The 15,197-nt window shown below is 35.8% G+C and overlaps 1 protein-coding gene across 2 annotated transcripts in view; it reads right to left on the reverse strand.

Annotated features, from left to right (window-relative positions):
- LRBA (LPS responsive beige-like anchor protein) overlaps positions 1 to 15,197 on the reverse strand; it is a 347,246-nt gene that overhangs the window by 94,362 nt on the left and 237,687 nt on the right. For both annotated transcript variants that reach the window (XM_072405905.1, XM_072405904.1), the window contains exons 44-46: positions 6,271 to 6,411; positions 4,186 to 4,305; positions 2,773 to 2,925 (exon numbers count right to left, since the gene is read on the reverse strand). In XM_072405905.1, coding sequence (XP_072262006.1) covers positions 2,773 to 2,925; positions 4,186 to 4,305; positions 6,271 to 6,411 — 414 coding nt within the window. The remainder of the gene's footprint in view (positions 1 to 2,772; positions 2,926 to 4,185; positions 4,306 to 6,270; positions 6,412 to 15,197) is intronic.

Consider the following 15,197-nt stretch of genomic DNA (forward strand, 5'->3'; position numbering starts at 1 on the left):
TAATACCATTTTGTTTTGCTATTTAATTACAGTTGCTTTTTCTGTTTATTTTTACTTGCACTTTTTAAATTGTAGTGTATTATTGCTGTTACAACTTTGCACTAACATGATTGGAATATTATTATGGTTGTTATGTCAATATGTGCCTGTTTATGTGATTTAATTCCGATCCGGCGACATTTTGCACCCCTCCCCCTGTTTTTATCGTACCTTGTTTTTAAAATTTTAAATAAAGAATGTTTAAAAAAAATGTCTATATTGTTGTATTTACAACCTTTTACACATATATATCTGACTGCAGCAGTAATTAGTCAGTAAGCTCAAACATAGGAACTCAAGAAAATCTGAGCTTTTCATTCTAATTTGATGCATTTAAATGGTGGGCAATATGATACAATAAATGGTAAGGATTGGATATACTATAAAAAACTCAAGATCAAATATGGTATATCTAAAAAATCTGAACAAAAATAATCAGAGCAAATAAACAGTAAGTCCCCTGGTTAGCAGGTATTAACCAAAGAATTAAAAAAAAATAAAAGATGTATACAAAGAAACTGTGTCATAAACCTATTTAGTTCAGTGATACATAAATGTAAAATGTTTTTGACGAGCTGCGAAGTAGAGGCATATTACAAATACAACTTGGAGAATTATCTTTTGCTATAGCTTTTATTTTAGGTTATTCTGTAATTCAACTGAGAACCAAGAATAAATGCTTGGGAAATCGTTTTAAAAGAAGCATGTCATTTAATTAATGTTTTGAGCCCTAGTTTCTGACCCCATACAGTACAATCTGTCATATGGAACTGTCCTATATATCATCTGTCCTTGGTGCTGTTTAGCTTCAGGAAGACAGACAGCTGCAACATTATCTGCCTGTTCAACCTGAGGACCATCTGACTTTAATTGTAGCACACAGCTTGATGTGGGTACTGGTTTGTTAGAAGCCAAAGTATTGCACTATAATAATCTGCAAAAAACACACAAACCTGCCAGGGCAGGCCTGAAAACAGGGGCTGTGGCTGTCTGGCTGCCTGACGTGCTTTAGGAAATATGATTAATGAGGGGAGTATAATGATATTGGGAACCCGATTAGCACCACAAAAAGGTCACAGATCAAAGTGGTGTGTTTTTCAGGAGCTGTAATCATTGTATATAATCTGGAAGATGGCAGAGGAAAACTGGGAAGGGAAGCTTGGTCTGGAAAACCACACAGACACGTGGCCAAAAAGGCATTTTCGGTATAAAAGTCCAGAATGTATGAATAAGCTTGGCAGAAGGCTTTCTTGTCAAATCATTTCTACGTGCCAGCAGCACTAGAGAGAGCTATTTTTCTGTTATGCTGTTTGTACACAAACAGCATGCCTTGCCAGTGGCAGATCTTTTAATTATGCTCTGAACTGAGTGTTTTGCTGACATGTGTAAATGTAACTAAAGTAAGACATGTCAATCACAGGCTTTTACACCTTCAGCTAGGACATTGATCATGACTGCATGAGTGACATAAGAGGACATATTGTGCAGTAAAATGGTAAACACATTTTATAACAAACATCTTGGTGCATGGGGCAGAGCTCCTGGGTAAAATACATCTGGTACTATCTAGGTAGCACCATAATTTCATGTATTAAAAAGCTTAAGAGAAGTTTAGCACTTGACTTAATTTGGGAGTAAATACGTTTACCTTATTTTTAATGTTTACTTTGCACACAGTACACATTACATATTTACTTACTAAATTAACCCATTGATCTTTTATCCAGTTGAACATCCAAGTTTCTAAATTCTGTGCAAGCTACCAATCTAATATTTCAAAGGCATTTAGACAGAAGTGTAAAATGAAAAGATAAACTATACCAGATAAATGAAAACATCTCAGAGAAAATAAACAATAGGTTTCATCCTGTTCCCTTTACTAAGCCAAACAAACCACCAAAAAATCTCCCCTGTGACTTGCAAAATAAGCCTTTCTTTTACAGTTTGTGGAGTGTTTGTGAGTGGCTGAAAACCTTGATCTATCATTTATTACTTTACAGTGATATGAAGGTTGCCATTGCTGCAATCATTCCTGTATGATTGCTTAAAATCATACTTTGATTCCCTGACCTACAATTACTATTTCTGGGTCAGACTCAAAATATGTAAATTACTGAAAACAATGACTACTTGGCAACTTATTATTGCACAATTCCCTTATTAAATATTCCCTAAACCTGACAATATTTTGGTTTTTATTCAATGCACCATGAAGGGTCCCACCCCTGGAAGGTCATTGTACTAATTACCAAACCATGTATTCCTGTGTCTCTCAATTCAGGGTTTGTGAGTGGACACTGACAAGGTAATTGCTATGTGTCGGACAACATAACAATCATGGATTCTACAGAGGTGCAAGTTACCAAGAGTAGCAAAAAGAGATGGACACATTTCACACTGTCTGACCTTCACAGCAGGATTTTTTAATGCAAGTATGACTTCAAACACCAGTTGCCCATATTGGCCTCCCCAAAAACTAACATTTATAGTTCAGGGTAAATTGCTCCTCAAGGGTAGTGGCAGAATTAGACATAAGTTGAAAAATGTGTCATGTTTTTTGAAAGAACTTTTGTATAGCTATAGAATCTTGGCTAATTACAATTTAAAACAAATATGCTTCTATCCGATTTTTGGCAGTACTATCATAGAGAATAGGTTACCGAGAGGTTTACCCTAATTTTTCTGTTTCAAATAATATAAACACAAATATTAAATACGTGATCAGTTTCTTACCAGTCTACTTATTCGTACAAATTCTTCAGGAGTTTTGGCCCATGGTGGAAGTTCAACATCAGAAACAACTGTGCCATCATCCATCACACCAAGACTGTAGTCATTCATGTTGACAAACATCTCTGGGAGGTAGTAGAACTCAGGAATGAGCTCCTGAAGCAACAAACGTGTAGTGCATAATTATTATCCCTTACAAAGCATCATTTACACAGTACTGTACAACAAATACAACAGCATACAAGTATAATAAATTATTAAAAAAAACCACAAACAAAATACTTTTATAACGTATCCATTGAATCAGGATCAGGGCTGACTTACTACTAGCCAGCCAATGTGACAAGCAATATGTAAAGGAAATTAAATGAATTAAACATATCATAGTTGGAACAGAAGCCTCTTTAATAATGCATTGGTCATGGTGTATGCTTTATGCTGGAGGGATCTAGGTGGGTAAAAGGACAACCAATGATTAATATAATTTCAAGAATGGACAATGCCAGAGCAGCATGGTGGCTTAGAGGCTCTGGGCTTTGCAGTGCTAGGTCCCAGGTTTGAATCTCACCCAAGGAACTATCTGCATGGAGTCTGCACGTCCCCCTGTGTATGCATGGGCTTCCTCTGGATACTCTGGTGTCCTCCCACATTCCACAAATACATGTAGTTAGGTTAATTGGCTAAGCCCCAAAATCGCCTTCAAACGGTATTAAAAGTGTATGACTATGGAAGGTACGTTAGATTGTGAGGGACAGCTAGTGATATGACAATGGACTTTGTACAACGCTGCATAATATTTTTGCGCTATATCTATATAGCGCAAAAATATTATGCAGTGTTGTACAGTACTACAGGTTATTATTAATGGCATTATTAGAATTTAATATGGTAGTATACCATGGTAGAGAAATACATATTTCAGGGTGTAATAAAAAGTAACCATGCAAAATAATATGTTTTTCAATCCAAGCCCATAGCTTTCAGCTGTCCCTATTTTAAAGGAACAGTAACTTGTTTGAAAAACACAATTCTGTTTTTCCCCTCAGTTTCACCCTTTTCTTCACCTGAAATATATACCACTAAAAAAATTATTTTTTATAATAAAAAAGGTGGATTACTGCAATAAACTAATAATCTAGCATTTTAATTGTTGAATTTTTTAAAGTGTATAAAAGAAAAGTAGTGGTGGAAATAGCAGTAACGGTTCGACCAAACATTCTGTGCATAAACAAGGGGTGTCCTTTGCCAAAACATTTTTTGCTAAAAGCCGCTCCGTTTTTCCTGCTCAGAATGTTAGAAGGTATGTACAAAAATTACAATTTAAAAATCTGAGTACTTTCAAAATAATGTTGTTTTGATGAAAATGGTGGACAAAACCACAAAATCAATCACAATAGACAGACTTCCAGAATTTACCTTGATATCTGAGGTGTCTCTCTGACAGTTACGCCATGCCCTTGAAACAGAAGAAAATGTTCTGTCTGCATGGTCAAATTTTCCACCCTGGAAATTCAGGAAGAATGTTGTAAAAGGTTCCTAGAAGAGAAAAACGTATACATTTAGTACCACAAATATTGCTACAAAAAAGCAGCAAATTAAAAAAAATATATCTGCTATACAATATAACATATTTGTGCAAATATTATAAAATAAGCAATAAAGTCCAAAACAGACCTTTGTTTACATGTTTAATTAGATTGTGTGGATTCAAACATCTTTGTATTTTCTTCCACTTCAAATTTATGATTGCTTAAAGGTTTTAAAATCCATTTCTTAGTTAAACAATACTTAAGCCCATATTAGTAGATAATTGCCTAAAATTAGCAAGGCACCATAAATTATATCAAGGATTTATGTCTCCTTGTACCATTGTAACAAGCTTTAATTAATGGTAGGCTGCTAATGCTCTCCCAAAGAAATTACTTTCTACCAAATGAATTACCTCTTAGGTTTACGGAAACATACACTATACTGAACCAACAAGCTATCAATAAACACAATTCCTGATTAATTCAACACCAACGCATTACAGAGGATGTTTAAAATGGCTGCTTACCATTATTAACAATGCATAAATTACTCTGGCGATAGACAAGAATGCACATGAAGGCTTTAAGCAAAGTGCATTTTAATACAACAAATACATACATTGAGATAAAAGTACTTTAGGTGCAATGCTAAATAAAAAAAGAAAACAGTACTAACCTTAAAATGCATTATACTAATTTTTGTTATTTCAAATATGTACTATATTTGAAAGTAGTGGGTGCAAATCATCACTTTATTTAAAGTTATATATAGATGCCTATCAACTTCAATAAAATTACCAGGTTCTAGAGTAAGCAAAGAAATTATGACAGCATCCCATCTCCATCATGCCAGGACATCAAATGGCCATACACAGAGGCATTTCATAGTTCTGAAACCGAACCGTGGTTGTTCATTTACCCAATATAAGAATTAGTTATTTATGTCAATTTGTGAATATTAATGAATCAGCATTGCAGTCCCATGCTTGGATACCAATATGTTTGCTAAATAAGGTAAATATCAGCATAAGGTCACCAGTCTTATTTTTGGGGTTAAGTAGAAAAAGGCTTAACATGAACATGTGCCCAGATCACACTAAAGTATATCCATATTCTAAACTAAAATAACTAATTACTAGAAAAATCAGATGACCTCATTTATCTCTTCAACTCTAAATATTGTGAAGAAAATTTACAATGCAGGTACAGTGTTTTTCTGTGGAAACTGAATCTTGGCAGCCTGACAGTTTTCTAATGTGAACAGCCAGCAGGATCCAACAGGAGAACAAATAATTTCCAATTAAAAGCCAAAAAAGTCTAGGATGGCATGTTTTAAAGCTCTTTAAATACTTGATGAAAATGTGTAAATCGTTTTTGTCTGTAGAGTGGGCACAGGTGCACTTCAAGCTACAGATATGCTTAAAACCAGGGTGTACACTGTGGGTTAAGGAAAAGGAGCAACAAATTAAAGGATCAGGAAAGCTTTTAAACATTTATTTTCAAATTAGGCTGTAGTGTTACAGAGTTTATTTTAAAAGTTAGTTAAAGGGTGAAGCAGAAGTTTAATTGCAGAGATAGGGTAATGAAGTTTAATCTGTTTATATTTTTATTTCCTTGTTTCCTTTTTTCCCCCTCATCAACATGCTAATCAAATAATAAATAAAAACCGATTACATTTACATTTATAAACTCAATCTGGCAAGTGCTGCTTCCAATCAGAAGCTTACAGTGTGAAGAAAATTATAGCGAGCAATTTCAGTACAGGGGAGGAGCCTGTACAATAAAGCAAGATAAAAAATAAGATTAGTATTCAGCTTTATGGGTTAAGTATGCGTTTGTTGTAAATTATAGGTGGTAGCTACACATATACCAGTGAAGTTCAAACAGATCATCAGTGCCAAGGACTGTGTATCAAAATTTTCTATGCCTGGTTTTAACAACACTGCTTTAGTTTGCTCTAATAAGTACTTACCATTCTTAAAAGCCAGCTTAGTACAAAGCTAGCAGTAGAGTAATGGGTGCCATAATGAAACTTCGGAACTTGTTCATCTTCCCATGATTCATAGCGCTCGGCAAAGAAAGTTGCTCGCTTGGGGTTCAGTGCTCCAACAGGCTAGAAAATAAATGCATAAATGAGTTGCACTACTATTAATAAGTTACATTAATATTGCACTACAGTTATTAATTTGAAAAGAAGTATATATTATAACAGTCATGGTATGTTAAAATTAAGAGTTTTATTGGAGATTCAATGTACACATGTCCAGTATTATACAATTCAGTAAAAAAAATCTTTAATTGTATACAGAATAAAAAAAATCTCCCTTAAAATCCTCCCCATAAAGGATGTTAAAAAAAGATACACTTCAACGTACTGATATATGGAACAGTGAGAACTAGTGACTGGGGTAAGAGGCTTTTAACCATTAGTAATTATTTAGACATGCCACAAAGTCTTCCTAATAGAAAAAGCCTGTTAAACCTTGCAATTAGCCCTGCTACAAAAGACCAAATGTATTTGTAAATAAATATAATATTAATTGTCATATTATTTTTTGTAAATACACACACATATATATCTCTACCAGATTGGAGTTCAGTAAAATGCAGGACAATTAGTTTACGCTCATGAAAGCACTGCATTGTAGTTTATATATCCATCAGCTAAGAAAAAAAAACTATAAAGAAACCTACACATTCTCTAGCAAACAAAAACCTTCTATTGAAACAGCGATAGACAACATTGTATGCTGTGAAACAGGACAGAGCAGTTCCTGTAAATCTGACTCATTGCATCAACATATAAACATAAACATGTAACAATGTATCAGCAACATTCTGTGTGAACCAGGTCAGACTGATCACAAAAACATCTAAATTTTGTTGTCCAATAGCTGCTATGTGATTTTCTGGGGTTGTGGACAATAACTACAAAGCATGTGTGTTAAAAGTAACTAGGACAAGTGTGTGTGCTAAGAACGATGATAATTTATTACTTTAGGTTTTGCACTTAGCTCTGAGCACTATTAAATGGGATCAAATTTAGATTTAACATTTTATTGACATAACCGAAAAAAATTGGTCTGTATTTACAGATCAGAAGTCGGTAAGATTCTGCTACATATTTCACAGAAGCAAAAAGATTACCCTAAACAATATTTCTACTTTGCCACATCCACAATGTGCTTTCTGTAGATATGGCAAAATATGTTTTCTGTGTATTGTTACTAGTTTCAGTTTGACCTAGTAGTGATAGACCAGTCAACAAAAAAGTTCAAAACAGCTCATTTTTGTCTCATGCTTTTCTGCACATTTTAAAGAAGCAATAGTCCAGTGAAAGTAGAAGCGTGCAACCACATCCAACCAACATCTAAAGCAGAGGTTGGCAAACTCCGGCCTTCAGGCCAGATACAGCCTAGCCAGTAGTTTGTTCCAGCCTAACGCAACAGAAACGCAACAGAGGGAATTCCCTTCAGGGGGCGTTCCTGGTGGGGGGTGGAGCCATTAGGGCGGGACACGAGTAAGAGTCCGGTCTAGTGTGCTCCTGCCTACCCCTGAAATGGCCTAGTGGCCAAAAGTTTGCTGACCTCTGATCTAAAGCAATAAAAAAAGAATTATGTTAAGGACAAATAATGCCAGACACACTATTAGATGGACTTCACTGACGGCAGGATTATTCCCAGCGTCTTTAAGGAATTCAACCTAATCCTTCGATTAAGATCATGCAGCAGAGTGTGGAGGAAGTGACGATGATGAACCTTTTCATATCACTGCCTTGTGTGCAGGCATTTTCTTGTCCACTCACTCCATTGTGAGTGGATCTGGCCCAGCCAGACACACTCCAAAACATCATAACTTCCCAGCCTTTTTTGGCAAATGAAATATGAATTTGGGGACCATCTGTACCATAGAGCAAAGTAGAGTAAACAATTCTTACCCTAACACATAAATCTTTAGTCTGTAGCAATTTCTAGGACATAGGGTATGAACTTGTTTTGTGTTGGTATAGAACTCTGGTTGCCCTAAATTGCATTTTTCCAAATCCCTCAGTGGTTCTTTGGCAATAATGATATTTGTATTTTGCCTCCTTTGCATAATTTTTGCCACTTCTCAAAGATAATAAAGTTTTGGGTCTGTGTGTACGAAAATGCTATACCTTCGAAACACCTTAGGAAATCTGTGCTGATTGATTTGACCAATACCATCGAGCTGTGCATCTCCCTTGTAATGACATCATGTCAATAGAAAATCCTATATCAGAGATTTGCCCCCTTCTGCACTACCTGGTTCCAATGAAGGAACTTTCAGAACTATGTAATAAATATTTAACAACTTTTTGTCCGTCCCATGTCTGTTTCTTTACCCACTTCACCCTCTCTTATTCTTTTTTTATTGCGTATCTCACCTTTATAGCTCCCCCTCCTTTTGTTCTTTCTTTCCTTTTTTATTTCTATTTCAGGGTTTTCATTCCCTACTCTACATTTATTTCCCTGTCATTGATTGTTGCTCATTTTAGTTATTTCTCTGCTCCAGACTTCTAGTAGCTGGACTAATTTTATTATATACAGTACCTGCTTATTTTCTCCTGTGGGTGATTAGGAGTAATAAATCTGGGCAGTCTTCCATTTACTATACTGGGAAATAGAGAGAATGTGCTATGGGTCTACCTTAGGACTTACCCTAGGACTACCTTAGGGCTTCCTTACGAACTTCATAGGGTACTAGCTAGTTTAGCAAAGAATAACCAGCATTTTTGTTCCTACCCGGTATAATGATATAGGTTTTATTACTAATTTTATATTATCACATCACTGAAAGTTTGTAATAGGGTGAATTTCTCTAACTGTCCAATCCAGGCACAAACGGAACTGAACCATCTGCTTTCTTATGGCAAATCACTTTGTTTACATGTGGTAAAAATCATCATAGTATCATTACCTAGATTGTTGGACTGCCATTCCACTTATAATGCTGTTGCTATACACTGCTCCTCGTTGTTGTCAAATAAAGACAATAAAAAAGTAAAACAATATATATAGTATAGTAAAATAATTTAGTATAGCGGTATGTCAGCCATTGCAAACTAATATACTATTACCATATGTATAAAAAAAACTCCTACTGAGAACAATCATTAATTGTACATTACAACTTTTATCTGATGTCTGTATGGGGACAGATATTGAAGATAGTTTCTTGGAAGCAATCACATGCTTCTGGATGGGTCTGAAGGTCACATGATTTTATGTTGAACAACATCTTTTCGCTGGTAAAGACATAGTGAGTTGATGGTAGTGTGGGTAGGATATAGGTGACTTTGTCTGCAAGGCCTTTAAAAACTGGGGCTTTAAATATCTCTAAAAACATAACAGCAAGGAAAACTGGCAGCAGGTCTATAATTAAAAGATCACGTACATTAATGGGGAATGAATGAAAAAAGAGGTCCAGACAAAAAAGCAGCTTTTTGTGTAATTTTTTTTTTAAGTGTTATGTAATTTACATGCACTGCATGATAGATTAGGTTACTGGAGGCCAGTCAACTGTAAGCATTAGGACAGATAAGTGAATTACAGCACTATTGTCATTTTTTGGTTTACTTTTAGTGTTTCATTCTCTTTAAAGGATACCTGGTCCATTGATGCAAAGAGAGATGTTATTTAAAAGAGTCTGTGCAGTAGTGAGTTAATAGAAAGTAGAACAAACACTAAAATGCAATTCTCCCTGCAGCCCTTTAACAAATGACTATATGCTTCCAAGCTCTTCAACTGAGCACCCACCTCTAATCATTATTATTGAATTACGTTTCTTGGAGATACCACTAAAACCAATTAGGACTGATTTTGTTGCCTCTTGTGAAAACAGCAGCATGCACAGATCGATGCTGCCACAGAACCTGCACTATTGATTCCTGATGTAATTGTTACACTTCGCTTTCTCATGAAGACTGGGACATTCTTCAGACCTTGTTTGCAGTTAAAGAAAGGAAAAAAAATAGCAACAAAAAATCCACCCAATTTCCAAACAAAACAATAAAAAATAAATATAAAAAAGTGGAGCACAGCTCTGACAGTGACACACTATCAGCTTACTCAGAGAACTTACAGTGGGAATACACACTTTGAATTATACATAACATGAATGCACTGATTTATTGTGGTAATAACATCCACCTCATTAAAAGATTCTGCTTTGCTGCAGTTGGAGGGCTACATATTGTTTACTGCTATAAATTAATGGCAGAGCAGAGAAAATAGTGCAAGCTCTCCAACAATAGATCTGCGTTGACAGAGCCGTACATCATAGCTTCCTCCTAATAAAATGGAGACAATGTATTGGGCTAATACATTTTACTGTGCTGGCCTATATTTTCTTGACAACTGCTATAAAAGATGAGGCCATTCAGCTATGTTTTAATACACTGTAAAGGCGGTTTACTAAGCTCCAGCACTGTATATGAAATCAAGCCGCACTATAAATATTTTAGACTGCTTAATTAAACTTTTTGTTTAATTAGAGACACAAAATCCAGTAAATTGTAGGTCTGGGATACAATTAATTGATAATAACGTATTAAAGAGTTTCAATTAGGGATTTAGTGAAGTGAACGGCTGAACTGTGTCAAGAGGCCTCAGTTTAATTTGTGTTTCTCTTGGGGCATGGTTCCAGGTATCTACTACACTGAACTGTTTGCTTGTCAACCTGTCAATGATGAACACCACCTATTACTTCCTCACTGGTAAACTATTGATGTGGTGCATTCAAATCAATAGCCTGTACAGGTCTTCCTGGAAAATCGATGACATCTGTAACTTGTATACTTTTTATTGTGTTACAATTTTGCATACAGTGGGGACTACCACTAATTACTTTAAAGCAGGTTACAGACATTTAGAGATAAATGCAACAACTTAAGGTGCGTACACACTTCCAATTTTTATCGTTCCAATCGAACGACGAACGATCGATTGGGCAAAAAAACGTTCGTAAAAAAGTAACCAACGACGCCGACGAACGAGGAAAGTCGCTGGAAACGAACGACCGGACCGGCGGATCGGATTGGACGACGATCGTTGAACATCGTTCGTGTGTACGGTCGTTCGTTGATCGTCCATGTTCAGAGCATGCGTGATGAACGAACGTCCGTTCACTTTCCTGTCGTGCACATAGTTCCTCTATCGCTTAAACGATCGTATCTATTGTGTGTACAATATCTACGAACGATCGTGTCGTTACCTCTATGTGCAGTATCGGTGCTATACGATCGTTCATATATATCGTGCAGGAACGTTCGTCGTTCGTTTTCCGACGATAATAATTGGAAGTGTGTACGTAGCTTAAGTCACATACAGATTGTGAAGAAAGAAAAAATGCAGATTTCATGTAATCAGCAGGGAACACCTTGTGATGCTGTTGCTACGAGGATTGTCACAAAGTATCCTTTTATACACCACTGTCAGTTTCAATATGCAGTGTACCAAAGGTTGTGGTTTGGTGAGGCTACCAAGGAGGCGAGTTTACTTATTCCAGTTTTAGCAAAATTAGCCACAGGGTATAGCACTATAGGTATGCGCACACACAAAAGGTAATGGAAATGGAAGGAGTAACAGCATTCTTTAAAAAAAAAAAAAAAAAATACAAACTATACAGTAGAAAACTTGGTAAAGTAGTAATTCCAGTAGCAGTTACAAGAATGAATAGTTTACATCAGTGACATTCTGGAGTGTACTGTACTTTCTATATTATCTGCTGCTCAGATAGCACTGGAATCCTTCAGACAGCACTCTGGAAAACTATGAACAGACATGAACAAATTGCAACACAATCTTGTCAAAATGGCAAAACTTTAATGTATGATTCACTGCATATATTTCGAAGCAAAAACAAACGTATACCACCTCAATAAAAAGGCAAAGAGAACATTTTGCATGCCAATTATTATGTTTATCAAATAATGCTACTGAAATGCATACAAAGGAATTTCTTTACCAAACACATGAACACTTGCATAAACAGAACTGGTTGAAGTTGGAAATATGTGTAAACAATGCAAAACACTCATACAAAAACACAGATGCATTGCGGGTTGGTTTTGTATTGCCCCACATAAACCCATTGCATGCAAAAATGAACTTTTACTTGGACGTCATCAGATTATGACTTACTATAAATGCTTAAAGCAGTTTTAGATGCATTTAGATGCAACAGGTTTCTTGAAAGCTTTTTAACATGGCACGATGTGTGTGCTTAATACCTGTAGTGAATGTATTTATTACACAAATTCCTTTCTATTTTTCACGTTATTTATTTTTTTCTACATATTCACATGAAGGCTGGGTAATCCATCAAAAGTAAGCGTTACAGGACTTGTGATAAACCACAAAATACCCAGGGTGGCTTAGGGTACAGGGTCTATTTACACTATTCATACAGAAAACTGAAAAAGAAATCCCATTTTTCCTACATGTTTCACATCTATTTACAGCATATTTTAATGAGCAAGGGAAACTGTATCGATCCAGTTACCCCAACACGTGTATGTGTAAGCTTGTTTTCTCCTTCATAACAGCCATCTAAGACTTTATGTCTATCCGGGACTACCCTATCCACAGGGTGGCAACAATACAGTGAATTTTAAGGGTGGCGGGGTAAAAGTGGGGTGTTGGCAGAAATATTTAAAGCGCAAGTAAAAGCCAAACATCTTTAGGTTTTTGGTAGAATGTGGAAGGATTAAACTTTCACACTTTTGGGTTGATACAGAAAAAAGAAGTAAAGGGAAATCTTGTAATAGGGAAATATGTTGTGGTGAGGACTATCTAAAGGGAATGTCTCCTAATTTTAAACTGATCCCCCATTACTTACTGTGTCTCTGAGATAATATGTGAAGCAAAATCCCCCCGAAAAAGACAGAACAATGGGGTGGGGGGGTGTCTTAAACATTCTCTACTACTACAAAATAACTTTGGGCTTTTGGCCTTCTATACCAAGTGAGGCACAAGATCAAAATATCAAAAATATTTTTCTATAGAGAAGTACAAAATATTGAAATTTTTCACGAAGATAATTTTTTTCACATATTAGGTTTTTACTGAGGTCTGTGCCTCTGATGAGGGAGAACTCCCCTTTTTATTTGTCTGACCAAGAAGTAATGGCAAACATTTCTTGTGGAGACAAGATCTAAAACCAAAAACTGTATTTTTTAGTGGAATGGGACAGGTGGGTAAGTAAAGTCTTCTCCATTTGCTGCATGAAAAGCAACACACATACAGTTTGAAGAAAAACACATCTGGAATCAGACTAAAATACAAAGGACATTTTTAGAGCCATCATAGTCATAGCCTAAAGTCATAAATTCCCTTACAATGAATGTATGGCATTTAAATGTTTTCTTTATCCAACTGGGCATTTTTTGTTGATGCAGAAAGAAGCTGTGCAGGGCCTTATCCTCATAATGTCACCTACTATTAGTTTTCTGACTCTGTTCTGTAGGTGTTTTTGTGCTGGAAATGTTTTGAAAAAGCTGCACGTAGAGGGCCCCCAAGTCCTTTCCATGTCTGAGTTCTCCTTTTTTATTTCCTACACACTGTAAACCCTCTTCTCTCTGTGGAAAATCATTGTACAGTAATCTGTCTCCATTTTAGTCACTAGATGCAGGTCTGTCTCTTATCTAACCTTTGTCTGTATACCAGACAGACAGCTCTTGCAAGTCCTCTCATTCCTCAGCCCCCAGCATCCTGCGTCTGCAGTTTTGGTGTCATCCATAATTTAGGAGCGCATAAATACATGGAAAGGCAAAATGTGATCCCTTACACTGAATCACAACTCTCAGAGAACCATACTGCAAAGTTTCAATGTGTAGCAATAAAAAAGCATACAACAGAGACAGCACTGTGTTATCATCCTTATATGCCACACATACTCAAGGAGCCCTGTAGATCATTTAACGTGAACCACTGTGGAAAAAAAATGCTTGTAAATGCGAGTGTTGATTATGTAAATAAAAGGTGTTTTATAGATTAGAAGTAGCAATGTGTAAATACCTAGATATCAGTTAATAAAATATATGAAAAATAAATCTTCACCAGCCTGCCTCAACACAATTCTTCAACCGAGAACTTTAATTATTCTACTCTACTACAGAATGAGATCAGCAGACAGAAATTCTAATTGCTTGGAATAAAACAGCTTTTCATTTAAACCCTCCAGAGATAATATTTGCAAACTGTAAATACTCACTTGCCCAAAACAACCAAAAACCTGTTAACTTTCTCTGAAAATGCCTAAAAAATTTTAAATGGTCCTAAAAGCAAGGGCTCTACTCTAACTCTATTACAGCTCCTGAACACATCAAACACATAAACTGAACATTACTTTGTGGCCTCTTTTCCACCTCCATTGGTGGATCTTAAGATTGTTCCCATCAGTTGATGCAAAGAGAAAGTGTATTTGAGGATTTTGGAAGCCAAATTCCTTAACTCCTAAAACCCTTAAGATCTCTGAATGTGTGCAGAGGAAAGTATTCAAGAGCATCTGCTGCACAACCACCTTAGAATTAGCAAGAAAACTATAAAAAAAATTAGTGATTTGCACATTACAAAATGTAAAAGTGAACAAAAGAAAACTTGGGCATGGAAAAAATTGTAACACTTAAATAATTTTACTCTAAATTGCGTGATTTTTTTTTTATGGATTTCCAAAAAAGAACAGGAAATCCAGGACCTGTGGCAAGCAGGATGCACTACATTACAAATTACAGGCAGTGAATATAGATATTACACCACATGACTGACAATGTTGCAGAATTTGAGTATTATATTAGAGGCAAATTTGTGACAATGGAAAGCTGTAACAGACCCCAAAAACACTGGAAAATATAAGCATTTGAAGGAGGTCTGCCTGCAG

The sequence above is a fragment of the Pyxicephalus adspersus genome, chromosome 3 (assembly GCF_032062135.1).
Source record: "Pyxicephalus adspersus chromosome 3, UCB_Pads_2.0, whole genome shotgun sequence".
NCBI lineage: Eukaryota > Metazoa > Chordata > Amphibia > Anura > Pyxicephalidae > Pyxicephalus > Pyxicephalus adspersus.